At 40.6% G+C, this 22,921-nt stretch overlaps 2 protein-coding genes across 2 annotated transcripts; both read right to left on the bottom strand.

The window, feature by feature from the left end:
• Window positions 1-7,491: 7,491 nt before the first annotated feature.
• Window positions 7,492-9,918, bottom strand: LOC144521471 (hyaluronidase-5-like). The gene is made up of 3 exons (XM_078256017.1): window positions 8,974-9,918; window positions 7,920-8,009; window positions 7,492-7,830 (listed from the first exon to the last, which is right to left on the bottom strand). Exons 1-3 carry the CDS (start codon window positions 9,916-9,918, stop codon window positions 7,492-7,494), a joined length of 1,374 nt encoding a protein of 457 aa, XP_078112143.1.
• A 7,573-nt stretch (window positions 9,919-17,491) lies between these two features.
• LOC144521831 (hyaluronidase-1-like) lies at window positions 17,492-22,910 on the bottom strand. Its single transcript, XM_078256455.1, has 4 exons — window positions 22,812-22,910; window positions 20,297-21,221; window positions 19,044-19,133; window positions 17,492-18,069 (listed from the first exon to the last, which is right to left on the bottom strand). The coding sequence occupies exons 1-4, from the start codon at window positions 22,856-22,858 to the stop codon at window positions 17,740-17,742; spliced, it is 1,392 nt and encodes a 463-aa protein (XP_078112581.1). The 5' UTR covers window positions 22,859-22,910; the 3' UTR covers window positions 17,492-17,739.
• Window positions 22,911-22,921: the final 11 nt, after the last annotated feature.

Below are 22,921 nucleotides of genomic sequence, written 5' to 3'. Positions count from 1 at the left end.
TATCTTTCTTCAGAGTCATCCAATCGAAAGCAATCTGTATAGCATTACAAAAGAGGCCAAACAATATATTGATTGTAGCTGCTTATCTTTTGTATAGGTTAGGTATGACTTTAGTTTATTTATATATGCATACATGGAGAAATATGCGTTTCAGTTTAGACTAAAACCTCTCATCCTTTTAGTTTAGTAAGATCGTCAGAAGTTCGATGTATTCATAGGTCTGTACCGTAGCAACATAACACTCAAACTTCCCGTCACTAAGAGAGCACAACACATGAATAAGCAGCGACCCGATCATCCATATTTGCACAACACAACAGCTCTTTAGTTGGCCGCACTGACTGTTGAGATGTTTTCAGCCCGACGGCGTTCTGCCAAACCTGCAGGTCGCAACAGTAAAAAAGGAGGAGATCCCAAACATTAAATATTCATACAGAACACAACAGGCCGGCCGTTCATCACAGCAGCTCCGTCACTCACATACTGAATTCTTCTGAAAGGACAGCTGAAGCTGACAAGTCCTGAATATGGATGAGAGGACAAGAAAAGACGCCAAACATGTGTTGTGACATAAAATCATTCTGTGCTCTGGAATTCACTCATTCATACAACTGAACAATAAGTGTTTCAGTACTGAGCTCTCTGCATGTTTCACAGCTACAGAATGTGTTTTATTTCACAATGAACACTGGATTTACTCGAATGAAATGTTACTTAGTGCTGGTGGGCAGATTTTTCCTGTCTCCAGTCTTTATGCTAAGCTAAGCTAAGCTAACCAGTTGCTGGCTGTAGCCTTATATTCACCACACAGACAGGAGAGTGGAATCTTCTCTACCTCTCAACAAGAAAGCTAATAAGCATATTTTACATTTCCCAAAGTGTTGTAGTATTCCTTTAAGAGTTCAGCAGGACTTTGACAGAAATTCTTTTAAAAAAATAAGCTATTCTGATTCAGATAACTAACTGAAATTACTGTATCAAACGTTTGTAGGCTGTAGACTGTTAAAGCCTCTTTACAGTCGCCGTTCCCGACCTGTCGCGCAACAATGTGACATCAAAATGACGTAGATCTCACTGGCGCGCCAGGATTTAAACTGTGCGACCAGAGGTCACCACTCTATTTTTTTCAGCGGCACACGACAAAGCGGAAACAGCAAGCACGGACGAGTTCGAGAGCAAGCTTTTTGAGCAAGTGCGCCAATAGCAACTGCATTCTGACTGGTACCAGATTCCAGGACTCTCAGAGTGACTGCAAGTCTCTCTTGTAAACTTACTGGGTTAAGATGAGTTCTTTTATGGTGAATGAAGGGCTTGATCCGACCAAGTAGGTCATCGAATCGTTGTGCAGACATTCTGAAGTATTCAAAGTGCTTCTCTTCTTCTATCATCCTCATTTGATTCACGAGGATATTGAACTCACCATATTTATGTCTGGTGTTATTCAAAAGACGAATATTCCACCTTCTTTTTCTTTGCAAGCAGGCTCAACAGCAGCTGTTCTTCCTCATCCATCGACTCCAATATCATCTTAGCCACTGTTGACATTGACGTCAATGCTGCTGCAAGTTCTGCCATTGTTTACCTTTTTCTTCTTCTTCTAGTCCGTAGAAATAGTAAAGTCGTAGCGAGAGTATAAATAGTTACGGCGCTCCCATGACGTCACACTGGCGCGCAACAGGTCGGAAATGGCGAGTACATTTACTGAAGAACTGTACTGAAGTACAATGTTGACGTATCTATACTTTACTTCCATTTTATGCTGCATTGTACTTCTACTCCATTACATTTATTTAAAAGCTTTAGTTACTTTGCAAATTCAGATTATTAATTACTTTACACATACTGCCCATCAGTATCTAAAGTAATAAACATGAGCTCCACCTTTATTGGCTGCAGCATTAAAGTGATGAACACATTAATCCATCAATAATTATAATTCTATAATATATATTATTTACAAATGGACCATTCTGCATAATGAGTGCTTTTACTAATGTAATATTTTGAATACAGGACTTTTACTTGTTACAGAGTCATTTTACTACTTTTTCTTAAGTAACATATCTGAGTATTTCTTCCACCACTGGTGACCTCCAAGTACCATCAGTCCCTGTTTCAGAGAGATGACATATTTGTCAGTTTTTGGAAATGTATCTGTGATGAAATTAGAATATTATTCTGCTATGTTGCTGCAGATCTCAGTGTGGAGCCAGGAGTTGTTTCTCTCAGATCTTTGTTGTGTGTGTGAAATCAGAAATGGCAGCAGAGACACGACGATCTCAGCCCTGCTGTTGGTGGAGGAAAACGTCTCAGACATGCAGAACTAAAAACAAGAAGATTGTGCTGCTTCGAGGACAGAACGCAGAGTGTGAAGACACAAGCAGTCAGTACGATCATCAGTGACGCAATGAGAGTTACACAGCAGCCCACATGGTTACAGCATCATATCCTGCTCCCAACACTATACTGTGTGGATTTATATTTCCATTGTTTGTAGGCTATTTAAGCTCTTGGTGTAATCTAGAACCCTTTCAGCATTGCATAATTACCTGGCTGCTCTGCAAAGTGTTTTTCTTGCATTTTGGCCGGATTTATCTTTTCTTTTTTTTTATCACAAAATACCTAAAATATTGAAATATAAAACAGCATCCATATCTGCTGTTTGGAGCCACTTTAAATAAATGTCCTGATCTCTTCACAGGGTTTTGAAAAGACTCAGCACACCAGAAACAGGAAGAATCAGATTTACTTAAGCCGAGTGGGGTTACTGTCTGATTTCAATATGTTGCATTTTTAAAAATTCTGTCCAGTGCATTATTACTATGTATTAGTGTCTCTCTGTCTTCTGTGTGTTTAGAATCTGTTGTTCAGCCAACATAAATCCAGTGAGAGGGACGGATCTCTGACTCCCCCTTGCAGGACAACAACCTGTGGTGCAGCTCAGACTGTTTCTACTGAAGCAAGCTCTGTTATACCAAGGTATCTGCAGGTCGTCAAGTCTTAAAAATACTTGAATCCTCATTCTTACATTTAATTTACAAAAGCCTTAAATGCTTTGCTGTAAGCAGTAATATTAGTGGGATTGTTGTGACAGTGGACTGTGCTGCAGGAGGCTGTTTAATCCTTTTTCACTGGAGTTTCAGTCAGCCCCATCAGAGGTTATACTGCAGCTACAACAGCTAGGAAACTCATCAGCTCATGTGCAAGTGAATATTTAAGCTAGAAATGAAATAAACCGCAATACATTAATAATTTTTTTCACTTTTAATTAGTTAATCCATCCATCTGTTTTCTCTTGTGTATTCTGCTCCAGGTCATGCTCATGTATGCATGATCAAGTAATACTAAGACTGACGTTTTGCTACTATCTGTGTTTGAGTGGATGTCATTAAAGACTTTAACAAGAGCAGCCTCATTGCTGTGGTGTGGTGCGAAAACCTGACTGGAAGGCATCAAAGCTGTTGTTTAGTTACAAGAAAAGGTGATCATCAAAAAAACATCTCTCACTGATTTTACTTAAAAATGGAAGGTTTGATATCGGCCTATAATTTTTCGCTCAATAGTGTTTTAAGCCCCCAACGTCGACTTCAAGGCAGCGCTGCGACCGTCGACTTCAAGGCACCTAACCCTAACCCTAACCGTTGCCTAATCCTAGTGCCCTCCAGGCAGCGCTGCCTGGAAGACGACGTTGGGGGCTTAAAACACCAAACACCTAATTTTTCATTAGTGACGTGTCTAGATTCTTCTTTTTTAAGAGTTTAATATGCAATTTCATTTTATACAATATCTATAGTAGGGGGTCCCTGCTCCAGCTCTCTTTCAGTTAAGGGGTCCTTGGCTTAAAAAACGTTGAAGACCCCTGTCCTAAAGGCTTTTTCCTCAGATCCTCCTCCTCCTCCTCTGTCTGTGGTCCCGCTGCTCTGCCATCTGGTGGTCGTCTGTCTGTACTGCACTTTCACTGTCTATCTACTGCAGGTTAAAAACACACACACACACACACACACACACACACACACACACACACACACACACACACACACACACACACACACACACAGGGTGCATTCAGTTCCACATTAACACACTGAGAGATCAGCTGAAGATAAAATACAGAGTCCCTCACAGCCAATAAAAGAAGACGTGACATCATTAGAATAATTATGCTTCCCCCCCCATGAAGCCAGCAGACTTATTTGATCTTTTCTTTTCTTTTCATTTTACTTTAGTGCTCCTACTGCATTTTATAAAGAGAAGAAACACTTCATTGTCTTCTCTTCAGGACAAACTTTGGACAAAAACAGGATGTTACTGTCCTGCTTTAAAATAAATTGGAAACAAATGTCACCCTGTTTGGCCGCCATCTTTAATCTCTGTCATGTTTGGGGAAGAATTTGGAAGGAATTTTGGCAGAACTCAGTGCAGCCACAAACAGATGTTCAAATCGCTGACTCCATCTAAGCTTCCCAACTCCGCCAACAGGAAACAAACCAGCTGTCTCCATGGAGACTAACTTCAGGGTCCTCCATCACCCTGTTGGGTTATAACTTGCAATAATGACTGACTCGCTACACATTATCCCTTACATAACAACCATACGTCCTCTGGATATATGAAGTTTATAACGTATATGAAATATCCACTGCAAAATGTGTGTACGTACATAAATAAATTAATTAATTATATGGTGAATTTTCATACACTATTATGTGTTGCTACCATATATGTTAAGGACATATATTTAATTTATATTATGCATGTTTATGAAAACAACATATATATAGAGATTCTGCATGCATATACTGATGGGCTTTGGGATTGATATACTCTCTATATATATGTAACTAAAAGTAAAACTTATTTATAGAGTGCTTTTCATAGATAAAAATCACAAAATGCTTTACATAAAATGTATGTAAACGTAATTTAAAAATGAATTCACTTGAAACGATGCATCATAAACACATAATACATACGTTGTATAAAAGGTAAAGGAGAGTGATGGGACTCAACTTCAGCCATAAGAACCAATGATTTTTAAATAACTTCCTTTTATATTACACATTTCAATATCTTTACCTTTAGTTTTCTGTACTGTTTGGTTTTGCCTTACATTTGCACTATTTAGAATTTATTACTGTACATATTACTTATCTTTTTTAATTGCATACATTTCTTATCTTTTATATTATACTTCTTGTATGTGTCCTTATTCCACCGTGGGTCAGAGAGAAACTTATTTTCAATAACTCTGTATGTCTGGCACATATTGCAGAATTGACAAAAAAAAGTTGACTTATATAATTTACCTCGGAGCAGCACTCATCGAAAACGGGAAATTTGATAGCCAATTAATGAATTAATCAACGTAGTCTCAGAAGTTGAAGGCTGCTACAGAGTTCATCTTCCTCATAAATAGGGACCAAATATTTCATACACACAATTCACGGAACCATGTTCTTTATGAATGAAAGTTGATTGAATGAATACCTACAAAACTAAATGACTAGACAGACCATGAATACATGTTGGATAAATAATGGATGAATGAGGAATGAATGAATGAGTACGACAATAAACGATTCATAAATGAGAGCGGACCACCGTGTAGACCAGAATTAGTAAATAAGTGTCTTTGATTGATGTTCATTTTCTAGATAAATGCATCTTTCAGCAGTTGAGTGAGCAGCAGGCAGGATTATATGAAGCAATTTCAATGTTTGGCCTCCTAAATTTAAGGGAGATCCTACTTTTGCCTCTGAGGCATTTTTATACTGTATATCTTTTTAAATTCACATTTCAAGGGTATTTGTATATAACCTGATCCTCTGTATATCAAAATGTTCAGAACAAACTCAGCTTTCTGTAAAGTGAGGCACACATTCGTTTCAGAGCAATGTGCAAAGAGATCATTTGGCCCTAAAGCTGAAAGTTTCTCAAATCTCTTGTGAAAACAAGCCTAAACTCAAATGTGTTTGAAATGAATTTACAAAAGTCTTGGGTTCACAAAGTAGCGTAATATATGAATAAAATAGTAAATAAATTAGGGCTGTCAAACGATTACATTTTCTTAATCGCGATTAATCGTTGAATTTCTATAGTTAATCACAATTAATCGCATGTTTTATCACATGATTAAAATTCTATTATTTTGCATTTCAGAACTGTTTTTAAGTACATATTAACAATGGAAAGTCATTCTTACCAGTGGATCTTGATTGGGAAACAAATGAATGCAAAGAAAGTTACTTTATGAACTTGATTTTAGGATTTGTATTTGTTTATTAGGTATTTAATCTAGTCACACATTTGAATTTAACAACAACGATGAATGCACCAGGACGCTGTAAATTACCAGTTTCATTGAACGCACGGTCTGTGTTTTTCCGACAACGGCAGCTGCAGATTGTTACATCCTGGTGTCGGAATCCTCTACAGTGAAATACAGTCACACTTTACACCGTTTAGCGTTAGCTGTCAGCATTTTAACCATGTTTAATCCAGCTACTAGCTAGCGGTAGGCTAACGTTAGCTGCTGTCGAGTATAGTGTTAACTAGCTAGCGGTAGGCTAACGTTAGCTGCTGTCGAGTATAGTGTTAACTAGCGTCACGTGCAGCGATGTTTCTGTTTCCTGTAACGTCTGTTTCAGAGCAGCAGATAGAAGTGCAGACATATCAGTGGCACCAGAATGAGGCACCGAAATCGGCGTTGTTATTCCTGCAGCAGCAGGATGTGTTACGAGGAAGTACGGCAAAATAGTAGCCTGTTAGGCACGACGCAAAGCCGAGTGAAGTGAAAATAAATTAATAAATGGCGGCATGCGATTAATACGATTAAAAAAAATTAACGCATTATGCTCGACCCTTAATCGCATCGTGATTAACACGTTAATGCTGACAGCCCTAAAATATATGTCTAAAATGTAATATTGCATTGGGACGGCAATAGTCCCGACCAAGCGCGTTTACTTAAAGCGCTAAAGGAGAATTTTAGAGTCAATAAGAACGACAAAGGCACCTGACCAAGCGTCCATATTTTACGAGATGAGTGTGAGAACGTGTTGGATTTATGAACAAAAACTGACAAGTGACGGCACATGGAGATAAGAGGTTTCTGCCCGACAGCAACAATATGTAAGGGTATTACAGAACGAGCCGGTTATTATTGCAAGTTTAAACCGTGACAGGGTGATGCTGGACCCTGAGACAAATCTGAAGGGGTTCTTTACACCGTTTACACGGCTACTTACTAAAGAAATCTATCATTTGACACAAAATATTGATATAGAAATGATTTTATTGATTTGAAAATGGTCCTCCAGAGTCTATGATCTGAACTCCGCCCATGGCAATGGTCTGCTATACGGGAATAACAGACCGTAGAATGCTGTGATTGACCAATCAGAATCGAGTATTCAACAAAGCCTTGTAATTAATGTAAATATAAGTTTTTACTTTATATGTAGCACATATATTAATATATATATATTTATATTACAATTCCGTGTGGATCTCGTCGATGACATTGATCGTCAAGACCAATCGACAGGGTTCCTCGCCGTAGCACATGCAGTCGAAGTTGCGGTCGAACCAGTTGACGTCATCCTGCGAGAGGCCGCCGCTCACAGCCAGCGGGCCTCCGCGCGTTTTCTGCTCGATCCGGTAGTGGCGTGGGTCGAGGTGGAGGAAGACGTCGTCGTCCCAGTGCTTCCTCAGACAGCGACCTCGGCCCTGGCACAGCGCCTTGCTGCACAGCTGTGTTGCCGTGGTGACGTTCAGGATGTACGGGTTCATGACCTGCTCCAGGTGGCGTCGAGCACCGAAGCAAGAGTCCTGCAGGATTTTGGTGGATGGATATTAGGTCAGTTAGTGGCTGTTAATTTAAGTTCCCAGAAAACCTCAGAGTCATGCAGGCCGCCTACCTCGGACTCGGTAACCTTCATGTCTCCCCAGGAAATAACACCGGCGGAGCCGAGAGCAGCAGCTTCTCCGATGGTGTTCACCAGATCAAACTGCCAAAAAAACACAGACAGCCAATCGGAGAAGAGCAGGAAATAGCCTTGCACACTGTTGTGTTGATAGTAAAAGGTAGATCGAGGTAAAAGGTAGACACATCATCACATCTGAAGGTTTAAGGCTAACTTTATTTCTGTAAGTAAGGCCTATTTGACAGGATGCAACTTGTGTTAAAGTGGAATGTGGATAAATCAGAAAGCTCTGCAGTATGATGTTTGTGCTAAGTGCCTTAGCTTGCTAACGCATAGCTAACATTAGCTTCCTAACAGCTAATGTGTCCTCTCTGATAGACAAAGGGTGCTAAAATAATCATTTGACACTTAAATCTGATGTTTTTAGCTAGCTACAGGCATATGTGAGCCCTTGGCTGCAAATTGTGGTGTTGATTGTTTTCCTCTCCACTGGGCATGGGTTTCAAAGTGTGACATGTTGCGCTCTGTCTCTATACCTCAAGCTCTAAATTAGGACAGCAGACATCTGCCAGCCAATTAGAGATCTGTAGGCCATATTTACCACACACATATGTATAGTTCATGACATAAATTGTATCTAAAGGTAACAAAAAGGTGTGTCTATTACACCACTTTCATTTTACCCGTTTCTGTATTTCTGTATCTCTCTCTCTCTCTCTCTCTCTCTCTCTCTCTCTCTCTCTCTCTCTCTCTCTCTCTCTCTCTCTCTCTCTCTCTCTCTCTCTCTCTCTCTCTCTCTCCCTCCCTCCCTCTACCCTAAACAACCGAAGAAGATGGCCGCCCACCAGAGCCAGGGTCTGCCTGAGGTTGCCTGTTAAAGGGAAGTTTTTCCTTACTGTTATTGCACATCTTGGGGGAATTGTTGGGTCTCTGTAAATTGAGTGTGGTCTAGACCTACTCTATCTGTAAGTGTCCTGAGATAACTTCTGTTAGGATTTGACACTATTAATAAAACGGAATTTAACTGATTTGAATTGATTTGTCTGACCTCTGACATGTATTTGTCGGTGGTATCCTTGTACAAGGGCCGGATGTAGGGGAAGACGGGGATGGAGTAGGAGCTGTTGGGGAGCGTCGACACCCTCATGGCCTCCCGGATGCGATGCCGGACAAACTGCCGGGCCTGCTGGGTGTCTCTAAGCAACTGCTCCAGGTAGATAGATGGAAAGAGCGCTGTGGCCTCTGCCCAGAGCCACATCAGTTCGTCGTTCCTTTTCTTCTCGATTGCAGGACACTCTCCGGTGAAGCCCGCCATGTCCTTTTTGAAGTTGTAGTTGTAGCAGTCAGGGAACAGGTAGAAGCCCCAGAGTCTGCTGGGCCTCATCCTCTTACCCACGCGGACGGATTGGAGGAAGTACCTCTTGGCTGCGCGTTCGAAAGCAATCCTTGCCCGGTCCTCCGCCTCAGCATTGGTCAACGATGGGTTCTTCTCCTTGACCGTTTCAATGGAAATCCGTCTGTAGATGTCTTTGCTGCCCCAGTTTCGGATCCACTGTGGCCTCCACTCCTCAAAGTCGAGCACAGCGAGGCCCGGCTGGTCGGCAGGGATGTAGTACTTGATGTCATCCTTGGCCAGCTCTTGGTGCTGCTGCAGGTCTATCAGCTGCGGCAGGCCCTCGTTGTATATCTTACCGGTGTGTTCGTCCACGTAGGGGAAGATGCCGAAGCGGTCGGTGTAGAATAAGGAGATGCTCTGGTTGGTCGCAGTCTTCAGCGTGCTGCTGATGAACTGGAAGTGGGAGAGGTCAAGTGGCATGTCGAAGCGGATGTGGCAGAGCTCGGTCGGGGCGTTCCACATGAACTGGAAGGGGTGGCCGGGATGGATGGGAGGGTCCGTCCTCGGTAAGGCTCGGCTGGAGCACAGCAGGGCCAACATGGTGATGAAGATGGATAAGAAATGCTGTTTGTCATCGAGCAGTTTAAGTTGGCTCATTTTAAAAGAGTAATCTTATCTGTGAGGAAAAGGAAACCGAAACACAAGTCAGAAAAATGTAGGAGATCAGAATGAGTTCCTGCAGCTCTTAAATAAATCTAGTTTTTCTTGAAGGTGAGTAAACTTTATCGGGATTTCAGTAGCTTGTAGCTTTCACTCTACTTTTATTGTTTTGATCCATAAATATTTTCACCAAAACAAACAAACAAAAATAAATCAACAAATTACATTTTTACAGTTTTACACAAATAAGTATTAAACAATTGTTTTGACATTTAACAAATCCAACAGTTTATTTTTGCAGATGTTAAGGACAATATAACCACTTTTTAACCCCTTAAACCTTATAATCTTATGTTGTATATATGTAATAACTACTACAACTGTAACAAACTTACAGAATCTTTAAATTCTGGACATCCCAGGCTGAATGAAAGAGGATGTGTCCAAAATATGCAGCACATGTAAAATATTTCCATCTGATGGAAAGGTACAGCCTTAAAAAAACATGATAGACTTTGGTTGACATATCTCAACAACGTTTGGAAGGATTGCCATAACATTTGGTAAATGTCACCATTGGAATCAATTGTAATTATTTTGGTGATTTGCTTGACTTTAGCGCCATAATCAGTTAAAGATTTTAACTTGTTTATGATGAAATACCTGCAACACTAACAACATTCCCATTTAGTTTAGTGCTAATTAGCAAAACTCTGCATGCTAACATCAAAAACTAAGATGGTACCTAATAAACCTGCAAAACATCAACATTGTGCACATGTTAGCATGCCGACATTTAGCCTCACAGAGCTGCTAGCATGGCTGCAGATTCTTGTTCCAACATTACAGGGAAAGACAATATTTAAAGGACTTAAAACTAGGAACCTTTTCAGATTTGTAGGATTGTAGCATTTAGCTTTTAAGCTAACAATGTAGAGAGGACGATGACCTCACACCTGTTCTGTAGCTTACCTGGTTTAACAACAGGAGACGGGCGCAATAAGAAGTCAGAGTTCAAAAAGTCTTAGCAGAGAAGGCCTCAAAATCACTGTTAGATGTATTTTTACAAATTTACATTTAAATGTTGCATTCTGACATCATCACAAACAAGCAGAAATTGTTGCTGTTTAAATAAAAACTCATATCAACCTCGGATTTATATCAGACTTTAAGTTTATAAATGTATATATTTTTTATTAATACATTTGAGGTTAAAAGAAAAGGATGACGCTTCAGATTTATTTCTATGTTACTCTATTTTAATTATTAAATAACCAATATTATTTATTGATGTATTCGGTTATCTTTTTTGACTCGTCTGGTAACCTTATAGTATAGTTTGTCAGTTCCAGGGCTCCATTTCCCCCTCAATAATATCAGCACTCAGGAAGGAGAAAAACAGATTACAAAAACAAGTAGAAACAATGTCACAGCTGCTGGTGAACTCGACCCCAGTAATGTTTAAGTGTGGAAAACACCTATAAACCTTTGAACCCAAATGAGACCTGCTCTGGGGGTCCAACTTCCTGCCGTCCAAACTGTACCCTCGTTGTCGTAAAATGATGACCTGTTATGAACGCTAACCTCGCTCTTCTCTGTGAGTCCAAATAAGCTGCTCTTTAAATACGCTGTTGCAGGGGCTTCAATCACTTGTGGAAACCTGTCGGTACAGAGTAATTAGCAGGCCAGAGGTGTCGTCCCCTCCCGGTTTCATCATCAGAGTCATAAATCACATGAAAAAGACGTTTGGTGGATTCCATCACGGATCAAGATCAACTTCTGCTCAAAGTTAAAATTGATATCAAATCAGGGTGCCTGGTTAGTTCACCTGGTTGAGCGTGTGCCCCCTGGACAGAGGCTCAGTCTTTGTCGCAGAGGCCGCGGATTTGGTTACGACCTGGGGCCCTTGGCTACATGTCATTCCCCCTCTCTCCCACTTTCCTGTCTTAATCTGTCCTATCAATAAAGGCAATATAATATTTTTTTTTATATATATCAACAGGTTTTCAGTTGGAGGGTTAGTTTCAGTTGGATTTTACCAACGAGGGTCCAACAAAGCTTTGCCAGAAGAAAGAATTATTGGGAGATGTCCTCAAAATCACGAATTCTGATAAATGTAAAATGTGTAGCAAATACTTGCCCTGACCTTTTGGTCCCATTTATGCAAGAAACCCAAACGGCACTCGGAGACCACAGACCTCCACCAAGGCCTTATCTTACAATGGTAATGCAGTGTGAATTTTTCCAGTCAGGAACTCATTTCTTCAGCTGTAAAGGTGCCAGCTTTACTCCTGGGCACTGCCGAGGTGCCCTTTAGTTTAGTTTATTTCGATCACATAGATACACAACATCACATACATAACATTAATTGTAAAAATTCACCTTAATTGCCTTAGTGTCATTCATTTATTGTCATCTTAGTCTATTTCCTTGACGTTCCACTTCCGGGATTGCTCCGTTGCCAACGGAAATTCCACCAGATTTCATTCATTTAGGCCGGATGTCCGTTGCCTTGGGCTTCCTTTGTGTTGGCATTCTAACCTCCGGTGGATTTGTGAGGACTATGGTTAACTGCTCCTCAGATCTCTGCAGGGTAAATACAGACAGCTAGCTAGACTATCTGTCCAATCTGAGTTTTCTGTTGCACGACTAAAACTATGCTTCCCCCTGAATTGCATGTGTGTACAAAAACGGGATCTAGGAAAGATACATTTTAACCGCAGATTACCTAGTGTGGATTGACAAATGATAAGTAATTTCAGTAATTTTTGTAATTTCAGTAATGATAAGTAATTTCAGTAAAAACAAAAAAGTGATCGATCCTAGACAACCTTCGCCTAAAGCTCTGAATTCCTGCCCACAGATGAGCAGACATAAATAATGGCATCATAATGACTGCACTTTATTCAGGTATGCTAGAGCGTTGATATTGTACATACTGTTTTTACTGACACACCTTAATGAAAGGGATCCATCACTGATGTTATTCATTTTACCTAAGCTGTTTTTGCTACGATAAAATGTCTGCAGGGACAAAGGTCTGTTACTCTGTCTTATTAATCAAACAGAATTACAAAATAATAAACAATATTGATGTTACTGCTCAGCTTCAACATCCATCCAGAAAATCCCCAAAAGGTCCAGTGTGTTGGGTGTTGGGTTAAGGTGCACTCTTAATAATGCTGGCTTAAAAAATAACCCAACCATAACCCAACTGCTGATCCTCTATGGCAGGGGTCTTCAAGGTGTTTTATGCCAAGGACCCCATAGCTAAAAGAAAGACGGAGCAGGGACCCCCACCAAATTGAGCTGAAATTGGGTTGCATATTAAACTGGGCCTACAATAATGTGTGGGCAGCCTAAAGCCTCTATACATACCTTTTTATGTTGCATACAATACTAAGCTATTAAAATAATAATAACTGATTTATTCATATCGTTATGCATCATGTTTTAATGTTAAACATACATGTGGCACAGTGAATCCTTACAGCTTAACGGTATCTGTGGATGGCTACCTTAGTGGCTACCACAATGTTGTGTAAATTTAAAAACAAATCACAAATATGCCGATTTATGCTAATAATATGTTGGACTTATGTGACTCATATTGGTTAAACAATCAGTTGGGGTCCCCCTGAAGTAACTCTGAGGACCCCCCTAGGGGTCCCGGACCCCCTGTTGAAGAGCTCTGCTCTATGGGACAGAACACGTGCTGGGTTGGAGTGACCCAGGAGCTGGCTTTACCCTAGAATCCCTTTGACCCAGCATGAACAACCCAACAGTGTGTTTACAGTACCCCAAACAACCCATAATTATGACCCAGCATAATCAACCCAGCAATGTGTTTACAGAAACAGCCCAGCATGTGTGTGTGTGTGTGTGTGTGTGTGTGTGTGTGTTTAAATCTTTCAATCCAGCAAACAAAGAAATCCAAAAAAGATTCCCCAAGATTCATACCTCATTTTACTCAGAATAACTTAGGTTTACTTTCATTCACGTTGTGATAGTGTGACTGATATGAAACAGGTGTAGGATTTACTGTGGTGACCAATGGCTGACTGTAAAGTCAAATCAGGGCTGAAGTATCCAAGTCTGGGTTTGAGATTTTTTTTATGTTATCTCAGATTTGTGGGTATTTCTTACTCTGACTTGTTTCGGCCTAGTCTGTGTCCCAGACATGGAGGTATTTTGACCTGGACTTGTCTTGCCTTGGACTTGGACAGTCTTGTGGGCATTTGAATCTGACTTGTCTGAAAAGGTCTTATTGACGACTCTGTCTCGTCTTGGTCTTGTTTGTATTTTAACTGGGACTTGTCTTTGTTTCATGGGCATTTTGATTTGGATTCATCTCAAACTTATGGATGTTTTGACTCTGATCTTGCACCCATGGGCATTTTGACTCAGACTTGTTTCGATTCAGTGGGAGTTTTGATTCTGGCTTTTCTCTGACTTGAGGGTGTTTCGACATGGACGTCTCTTGGTTTTTCAACCTTTACTTCTTTCAGTCCAGTGGGCATATTGACTCGGACTTGTCTCTCTGTCTAACTCATGGGTGTTTTTTTTGTTTTTTTTTACATGTAACAACCAAAGTCCTAGTTTTACACACAACTGTGTAGAATGATATTAGACTTTCATAGCTTTCATAACTTTTCATTCCTCTTTAATATTAATTTTTAAAGATTTCTCAGCGTTGAAATGACAATTTTAGCAACAGATGCAACATTTTGCTTTAAGTTGCTCTCTGTTCCTGTCATATTTCAAACTCATCTAAATTGAAAGGACTATTAAGTGAAAGCATGTCGTCCCTTGAATCGGTCTCGAGGCCATTTCGTCTTGAAACAATCATATTGTTTTTTGTTTTTTTTTATAGAAAAGCATTTATTAAGTTACCTTTTGGTTTTCAATTCCAAAAATCCAGATCTGAGCCAGTGCCTTGATCAAGGGCACTGACTGGAGAACCTAATCTATATGTTTTTGATGGCGGGGGAAACCGGAGCACCCGGAGGAAACCCACGCAGACATGGGGAGAACATGCAAACTCCACACAGAGAGGCCCAGAACGACCGGGATTCAAACCCGGAACCTTTTTGCTGTGAGGTCACAGTGCTATCCAGTGCTATCCACTGGGCCACAATGCTGCTGGCTTGCCTATCTTTACGAGGTCACAGCGTCTGATGTGTCACTACAGTATCTATGTCTCGAAGCACCTTAATTACAGACTAGTCTATATCCCTGACGTTCCACTTCCGGGATTGCTCTTTTGCTGCCGAAAATTCCGATGGATGTCCTTTATTTAAGCCTATATTAATTAATTAATTTTCAGTTGGATTTTATCAATAAGGGTCCAACTAAGATTGAGAAGAATGAATTATGAGAAGAATGAATTATTGGGAGATCACTAGTATATATCTACGATGTTTCATTTCCGGGATTCTGACCTGATGTCCCTTATTTTCGTCCGGATGTTCATTACATTTCGCTTTCTTTGTGTTGGCGTTCTAACCTCCGGTGGATTTCTGAGGACTATGGTTAACTGCTCCTCAGATCTCTGCAGGGTAAATCCAGACAGCTAGCTAGACTATCTGTCCAATCTGAGTTTTCTGTTGCACGACTAAAACAACTTTTGAACGTACACATGTTCTACCAAAACAAGTTCCTTCCCAAAGCTATTTTGCAGCGGCACCGTGGCTCCGCTCTGCGCTTTGCATCGCCCAAAAATATTGTGATTGGTTTAAAGAAAACCTTATAAACCAGAGCACGTTTTTCTCCCATTCCGGAATGCTGTGTGGACTAGTCAGACCCTCCTCCGCAGCGCTGTGGAGGAAGGTCTGGCAAAGCGAGACTAATTAGACAGTTGATCAAACAGTTGATGATTTCTTTAAAGAAGTTAGTATAATTAAATTGCACTCCTGCTGGGTTATATTCAAGGTAGAAACAATGTCACAGCTGCTGGTGAACTGGTCCCCTGTAATGCTCAAGTTTGGAAAACATCAATAAATCTTTGAACCCAAATGAAACTGTTAAATGAGACATCATTAAATAAGCACCAACCTGCTCAGGGGTTCCAACTTCCGGACGTCCAAACTGCACACTTGGTGAGTTGTAAAATTATTACCTGTTATCATAAACACTTACCTCCCTCTTCTCTGAGAGAGACATAGCTCTATTTTAAATAAGCTGCTGCAGGAGCTTCAATTACAGACAGAATACTTGTTGCAGAATGATTTGCAAGCCCGAGGTGTTCTGTTTTTCATTAGGATGTCCTGATGTGTTCCAGGCGGAGGACGAGCTCCCCTCCTTCTCTAACCCTAAAGGAAGGAATTCTAAGTAATGATAACAACACTGCCAGCGTGTCCACATGATACAGCCTTCCGTGATCACGCACGTGCCCCCACCCCTCCTCCACGCAGTTGCTAGTATGCAAGGTGGACACGGAGGATTAAAAAAACATGATGGACTCTTCAGAAGAGGTAACTATCTTCACTTGAGTTTCTGTATGCGAAAGTTGCCAGACGACACAATCTTCTGAGCATAGTCATAGTGAGAAATACAGAGAGAGTTGTGTGGAGCTGATAGTCTTGATTAGCTTTGTAGCAACTCATTTGGCAACGGCTTGAATATAACGGACATTCATTAATATCAAAAAGTTACGCACTAAAGCTTTAAATGTGTAGCAAACACATACAATCCAAAATAAAAATGTGTGTAATCTTTTGAATCTTGGAGTTTTTATACTGTGACATAAGAAGGGACAGGTCCTAAACTGACAGACCTGATGGGCTTGTAGTTGGTGGCTTCTCTCGAGCCATGGTCACATTATCACCTCCATTGTGTGTTTGATGTGTGTAGGGCACTTTGTAGAGCAAGAGGCCACTGAAAGTTCAAGTTTGTTGAACCTTGTCCCCAAGTTGTCCTGACCTTTTGGCCCCATGTGTTCTCCTCATCTTGATTGTGCCCGCATTGTGATAGGATTTTACTTTGCCAATTGGTTAGGCAAGGCTTTCTGACTTTTAAACGCACATTGAGCGTCCCAGGACAACAAAGCAATGCTGCTGTATGGATTTCCCTTCATTGTTGTTGTTGTTGTTGTTGAGGATCTCACTCTCTTAATGAGAAGGAAGAGGCATTTCTTTCTCTTTGGCGGCACCGATGGGATTAATCAGTAATTGCAGGTGTGTTTTTGAATCTCACTTCCCAGAGATCCAAACAGTATGTTTTATTTAGTGGAGAGCATTTTGATTCGGACTGGTCTCGAAATCATCAATGTTTTGACTCTGACAGTTTAAATCTCATGGGGCGTTTTGACTCTGACTGGTCCTGATTTAATTCCGTTCAATTCAATTCAACTCAATTTTATTTACAGTGTCATATGCCATGAGTTATCTCAGGACACTTTACAGATAGAGTTGATCTAGACCACACTCTGTAATTTACAAAGACCAACAATTTCCCAAGGGCAAGCATTTGGTGTGACAGTGGCGAGGAAAACCTTCTTTAATTTGTCTTGAGTCCATTTTGTCTTGACATAATCAGATTGTCAATGAAACAAAAACAAATTGCCAACAAATGTTTTCAGAAAACCATTTATTAAGGTGCCTTTTGGTGTTCAATTCAAATAAATCAGTAATGTGTCTGACGTGGGAAAGACTCACATTAAATGATGTAACTTGCAAAATGTATAATTTTTTCCCACATTATATTTTTCAGTTTTTTAAATGAGGTCATACTTTGATCAAATTGCAGACAGTAGTTTTATTGACTACATGATAGCATTGTGGATTAGCAGGAGGCACAGTTCTAAAAACAGTAAATGGATTAAACCCAGATGCGTTTTAGTTTGGTGGGATGCACCATTTGGGGTGAACAGCTCCCTCCCGCATAGCACTGGCAGGTGAAGTTTTCGCCCCAGGTGTCCAGGTCAGCGGCGGATGGAAGACCAATGGCCACATACTTCCTGTCAGCTCGAATGATGCTGAAGTGGGCGGGGTTCAGGTGAAGGTAGTGGTTGGAGTTGTAGTTCTTCCTGACGCAGCGACCCTTCTTCTGGCACAGGACCTCGCTGCAGAGCATGGCGGCCGCAGTCACGTTGGCGATGTATGGGTTAAAGGTGGACGTCAGGTACTCGGACAGAAACTGACAGGCAGCCTAAAGGGAAGGGGTGGGGTTTAAAAAAAAAAAGGTGAGATTCAGGTATATAAGGACCAGTGATGGAAAGTAACTAAATACATTTACTCCACACTGTACTCAAGTACAGACTTGAGGTACTTTACTTAGGTATTTCTATTTTCTGCTACTTTATAACTCCTACATTTCAGAGGGAAATATTGTACAATTTACTGCACTACATTTATTTACATTACAAAAAGAAAAGGTTAGTTACAGGTTAAGTTTTGTTTAAAAATGAGAATATTATCATAGGGAGAGATGATATGTAAAAAATGGACCCGGAGAAGAAACTGCAATCAATTTAGTCACATATTTAAATGTGAAATTTGGATTGAATTTAGTGTTACATTTTGAATTTTAGTCAACTGTGTTTCCAAATTAAAAAATCACTTTTACCCTATTTACTACAACGTACCATATATACTATAAATTCAGTTGGATTGTGAAAAAAATGACAGGATGACGCTAACATCAAATAACATAAAGGTCAAACAAACAGAAATGCCAAACGAGACCAAATAGTTCTTTCACACGTCTTTTGAGATAACCAACACTGCAGCATCACGCCTGTCAGTTCCTCCTAAAACAGGAAACAAAGGCAGGTTCATTATTTGCTGATTAAAGCTTGGTCAGCTGTGTTCTCCTTTTCAGACCTGTGAAGAGTAATAAGCATACAGTAAGTGATCATTGCTTATTTACAGCTTCCCTTTGCTTCATCTCAGCAGTTTACACACAAAATGTGCAGTTCCGCAACAGAAATACAGAAACACTGTCCGTGAAAACAAAGAGACTTAAACAAAAACCCCAGAAAGTCTGTGAACTATCTCTGACAGTGTGGTCATGTATAATGTATGTATAAAGTATGAAGAAGAAGAATGATTACCTCCAGTTTTTAACCATACATATTGGCAGATGAATATGAAAAGATAGACCGGTTGAACCAGTGTGTTTACCTTGTTGTTGTAGTCTTTAGTTCCTCCCCACATTATGACCCCTGAAGCTCCCAGAGCTGCAGACTCTCCTACAGTGCTCACCAGGTCGGCCTGAAAGAGGACGAACCACACCGGAAAATTGATTAATACTTTCCACTCCTAATATTCACTTTTTAAATTGCTTTAATTTGTTTCAGTTTTAATAAATGTAAACGGACTGTATTTATATAGCGCTTTTGTCTTGTCTTAACGACTACTCAAAGCGCTTTTACATAACTTACATAACTACAGGGAAATGCATAACTTGAAACTTACTGACAGATAATTAAACAGCAATTCATATAGTGTAGGTCAAGTGTTTTGTTCAATGGCTATTTCCCAGGTTAAAAAGCAGACTGTTGTAGTTGAGCTGGAAATTGGGAACCCTACCTATATATTTACTTCTATTCAAAAAAGTGACAACAATGTTGCAGAGCGTCGATGTGGTGTATGTGGATGTACAGGTAATGTTTTAAGTTGAATTAGCAACACCAAATATTCTTTTGTACCTTAAAATAATGTTTCCAAAATTGTTTCAGTGGTTCATCAACTCGTAACAGGGTGAACAGCACTTCTGCATTCGTTTTGCGGCCCTCTATCGGCTGTAACCGCACTATGAAAGTTTGCCAGATTGTGTAGCGGATCTGTAGTTCGAATGACAGCAGTAATGGACAAATCCACTTCCGTCCTGTAGGGGGACCGAAGAGGAAAAGCGCTTTGGTGTTGCTTTAAATCAACACAAGAAGCGCTAACTGCTTGCAACCACAACCACAGCTTCACTCAGTCACTGCTGATAGTTAATGGCGTCCATGTTTGTTTTCCAGGTTTGATTAAGCAGACAATTGAGTTCCTGAATGTCTTGCTAAAATCTGGGCATGCATTCAGAGAGCGCAGACCTCAGTCAAAGTGTGCCCTATCTTACAATGTTAATGCAGTGAGATTTTTTCCCACCACCTAAATGCAGCACGCCTTGTCTCAGAATGTTAAAGAAAGTGAGAAATAATTTGTGTATACGCCCAATGATTCTGATTGGCTCTAAACTTTAATGGCTTCTTCCTTGGCCAATGCTACACCCTTGCACCACGTTTCATGACAATCAGGCCAGGAGTTGTTATGTAATCCTGCTGACAGACAAACAAACAAGAAATCAGCGGACAAACCAAACCGAAAACATAAACTCATCGGCGCAAGTAATAAGTTCAAGTGTACAAGTAACTTAAGTTTTAAATAATCACCTGGGTCTGGAACTTCTGGGTCTGGGCACGGTACAGTGGTCTGGAATAGATGTAGATTGGCATGGTGTATGGACGTTTAGGCAGCGCAGCCACCCTCAGCGCCTCCTGGACACGGTTGCGGACATAGAGCGCGGCCTTGGGGGAGTTCCTCAGGGTCAGGTGGAGGTAGACAGATGGGAACAGGGCAGTGCTGTGCTCCCACAACCACAGCATCTGGTTGTTCTGCTTCTGGATCTTTGCAGAGCACTTCCCTGTGTAGCCGGGCTTTTCCCAGCCATAGTTGTAGCAGTCAGGGAACAGGTAAAAACCCCAGCGGCGGCTCGGTCGTTTGCCGACACCAAGGCTGATGGTCTTCTCCATGAAGCGCCGCCCGGCTTGCTGGAACTGGCCTTTTGCCAGTTGGAAAATTTTATATGATGACAAAAATGGAGCCATCTGCAGGGCGTGACTGATGGACAACTTCTTATAAATATTTTTAGATCCCCAGTTCTGGTCCCACAGGGGGCGCCAGGACTCCCAGTCGATGACAGCCAGCCCAGGACCGGAATCTTGGGAGATTCCGCGATCTATTTGACCCCGAGCCTTGGCCAGATGCAACGTCAGGTTGCCGTTTTGGGGGACTCCGCCTCTGTAGAGCTTGCGTTTGGCAGTGTCAACTTTAGGGTAGAGGCCGAGGCGGTCCTCGTAGAAGAGGGTGAGGAATTGACCAGGCACTGTGGCAGGTGTGGTTACCGCCTGGAAGGCTGCGGTGTCCAGTGGGATGTCGAGTAGTTGACACTGGTCAGTTGGGGCATTCCATATGGCCACAAAGGGGTGGTCACGGATCAGTGGCGGCTCAGTAGGTGGAAGTGCCAGGATGGTGGTGATCGATGCGATGATACAGAAGCCAACACAGGACACAAAGGGCTTGGCCATTGTGATGGCTCTAGACAAATAGAGGAAAGACAACAAATAAGACTTAGTCCTAATTTAATCCCTGACACTCTTGCCCTATAATCCACCACCATGCTTGCCATATCAAGGGCCATCCCAATCCTGTTAGTGTGGAGAGGAAGTGCAGAGAAAAAACCCTCGAGCGAGTCTACTGGTGCAGACTCTCCATTAATTTAGATGCAATAGCCACAAATACAGGAAACGTGTTAATTTAAGTTTCATCTTGCTACTTAAATATAAGTAAGCTCTTGGTCTTAATAATGTAATGACATAATGTAGCTCCACTTTCTGACACTTTTTCATTGTCAAGTTAAGTCAAATTTATTTCTATAGCTCCAATTCACAACTCTTATAACACTTTTCACCTGGAGCATGCTTAGACCAAACTCTTTAGAGATCCAACATTCAACAACCGGACGTTCTAAAATGGGTCACATATCACATCCGTATTCTTCCGCTAACTTCACCAAGTCTGTCACCGTCAGCTCGATCTGGACCGTTTGAACTGCTGATCTCTGATAAACATTATGAATAATAGGAAAATATCTTTTGTTTTCTTGAGATAATTACCTTGTTTTCTCAATATAAGGAATAATTCACTTGTTAAGTTGAGATAACAGCACTAAAATGTAATTACAAGGACTACTGTTTTATTACAAGCTTCTGTACACTGTCAGCACACGCTGATTGTTTTGCAGATTTTATTTACACTAAAACGGTACATCATAGTGGGTAACAAGCCAGGTGTCTGCACGTTTACTGAGTCCAGAAGTCTTTTGGATCAACAATAAAATACAATCCGTCTCGGCTCAAAAGGTTTCAATTGTTATTTGATCATTTTCTTGTTTTAATTAGATTCATGGGGTATATGAAATTGCAAGACATATTCAAAAAAGGGTGTTTATTCTTTTTCAGTGTTCCTTTTTCAACATGTGTCGAGGGACAACTGATTAGAAATGTTTTTGATTCATTGACAGTTTTTCTCTGAGAATTTTCCCAAACAAATAAACTAAAGAAATGTATTTGCAGATGATAGACCCTTAATAGCATGTTATTGCAACGTTATTGTGCTGCATGTGAATGCTGTTAATAATTTAGCGGGATTTTTATGTGACCATCTGTTAACTATTCAGCCATTTTGGACAGTTCTCTCTTATAAAACATGTAACGTATCTCAAGCAATGTGCAGGTAAATTAAAAGATACAACCAGATCAGAATATATAGACTTTTTAATAATTTTGTTAACTTGGAAAACTTCGTGAAGCTAAGCGTAGCGTTAGCTTTAATGATTATAAACTAAATGTAAGATCTTAATTTGTGTTATATTCCAGAGACTTAACATTTTGTTGGACAAAGTTTTCACCTGACAATCAGAATACAGATCACAGATTTAAAAGACATATAACACGAAATCACACAAAGTCACACTTAACTGTCGCCACAAATTACAAAAGACAAATTGTTCAGATGGTTGACTTCACATTATATATAGTGTACTTATCAAATAATCTCCTTCAATGTACCAGATACAGTGAGAAACATATTTTAAGTCTTTCTATAAAACATGTCATCAGTTCCTACCTGCCGCTCTCCTCTGAACAGACTGTCTGTTTTTTTTGCTGCTTCATCCGTCAGAGGAAACTGTTTCTTCACCCTGATTGATCGTTATCTAATCAGCGTCCACATTCAGT

Source organism: Sander vitreus, chromosome 8 (assembly GCF_031162955.1).
Source record: "Sander vitreus isolate 19-12246 chromosome 8, sanVit1, whole genome shotgun sequence".
NCBI classification, from domain to species: Eukaryota; Metazoa; Chordata; class Actinopteri; order Perciformes; family Percidae; genus Sander; species Sander vitreus.
The sequence above is the reverse complement of the archived record's forward strand: the minus strand, read 5'-3'. Positions and strand labels throughout refer to the sequence as shown.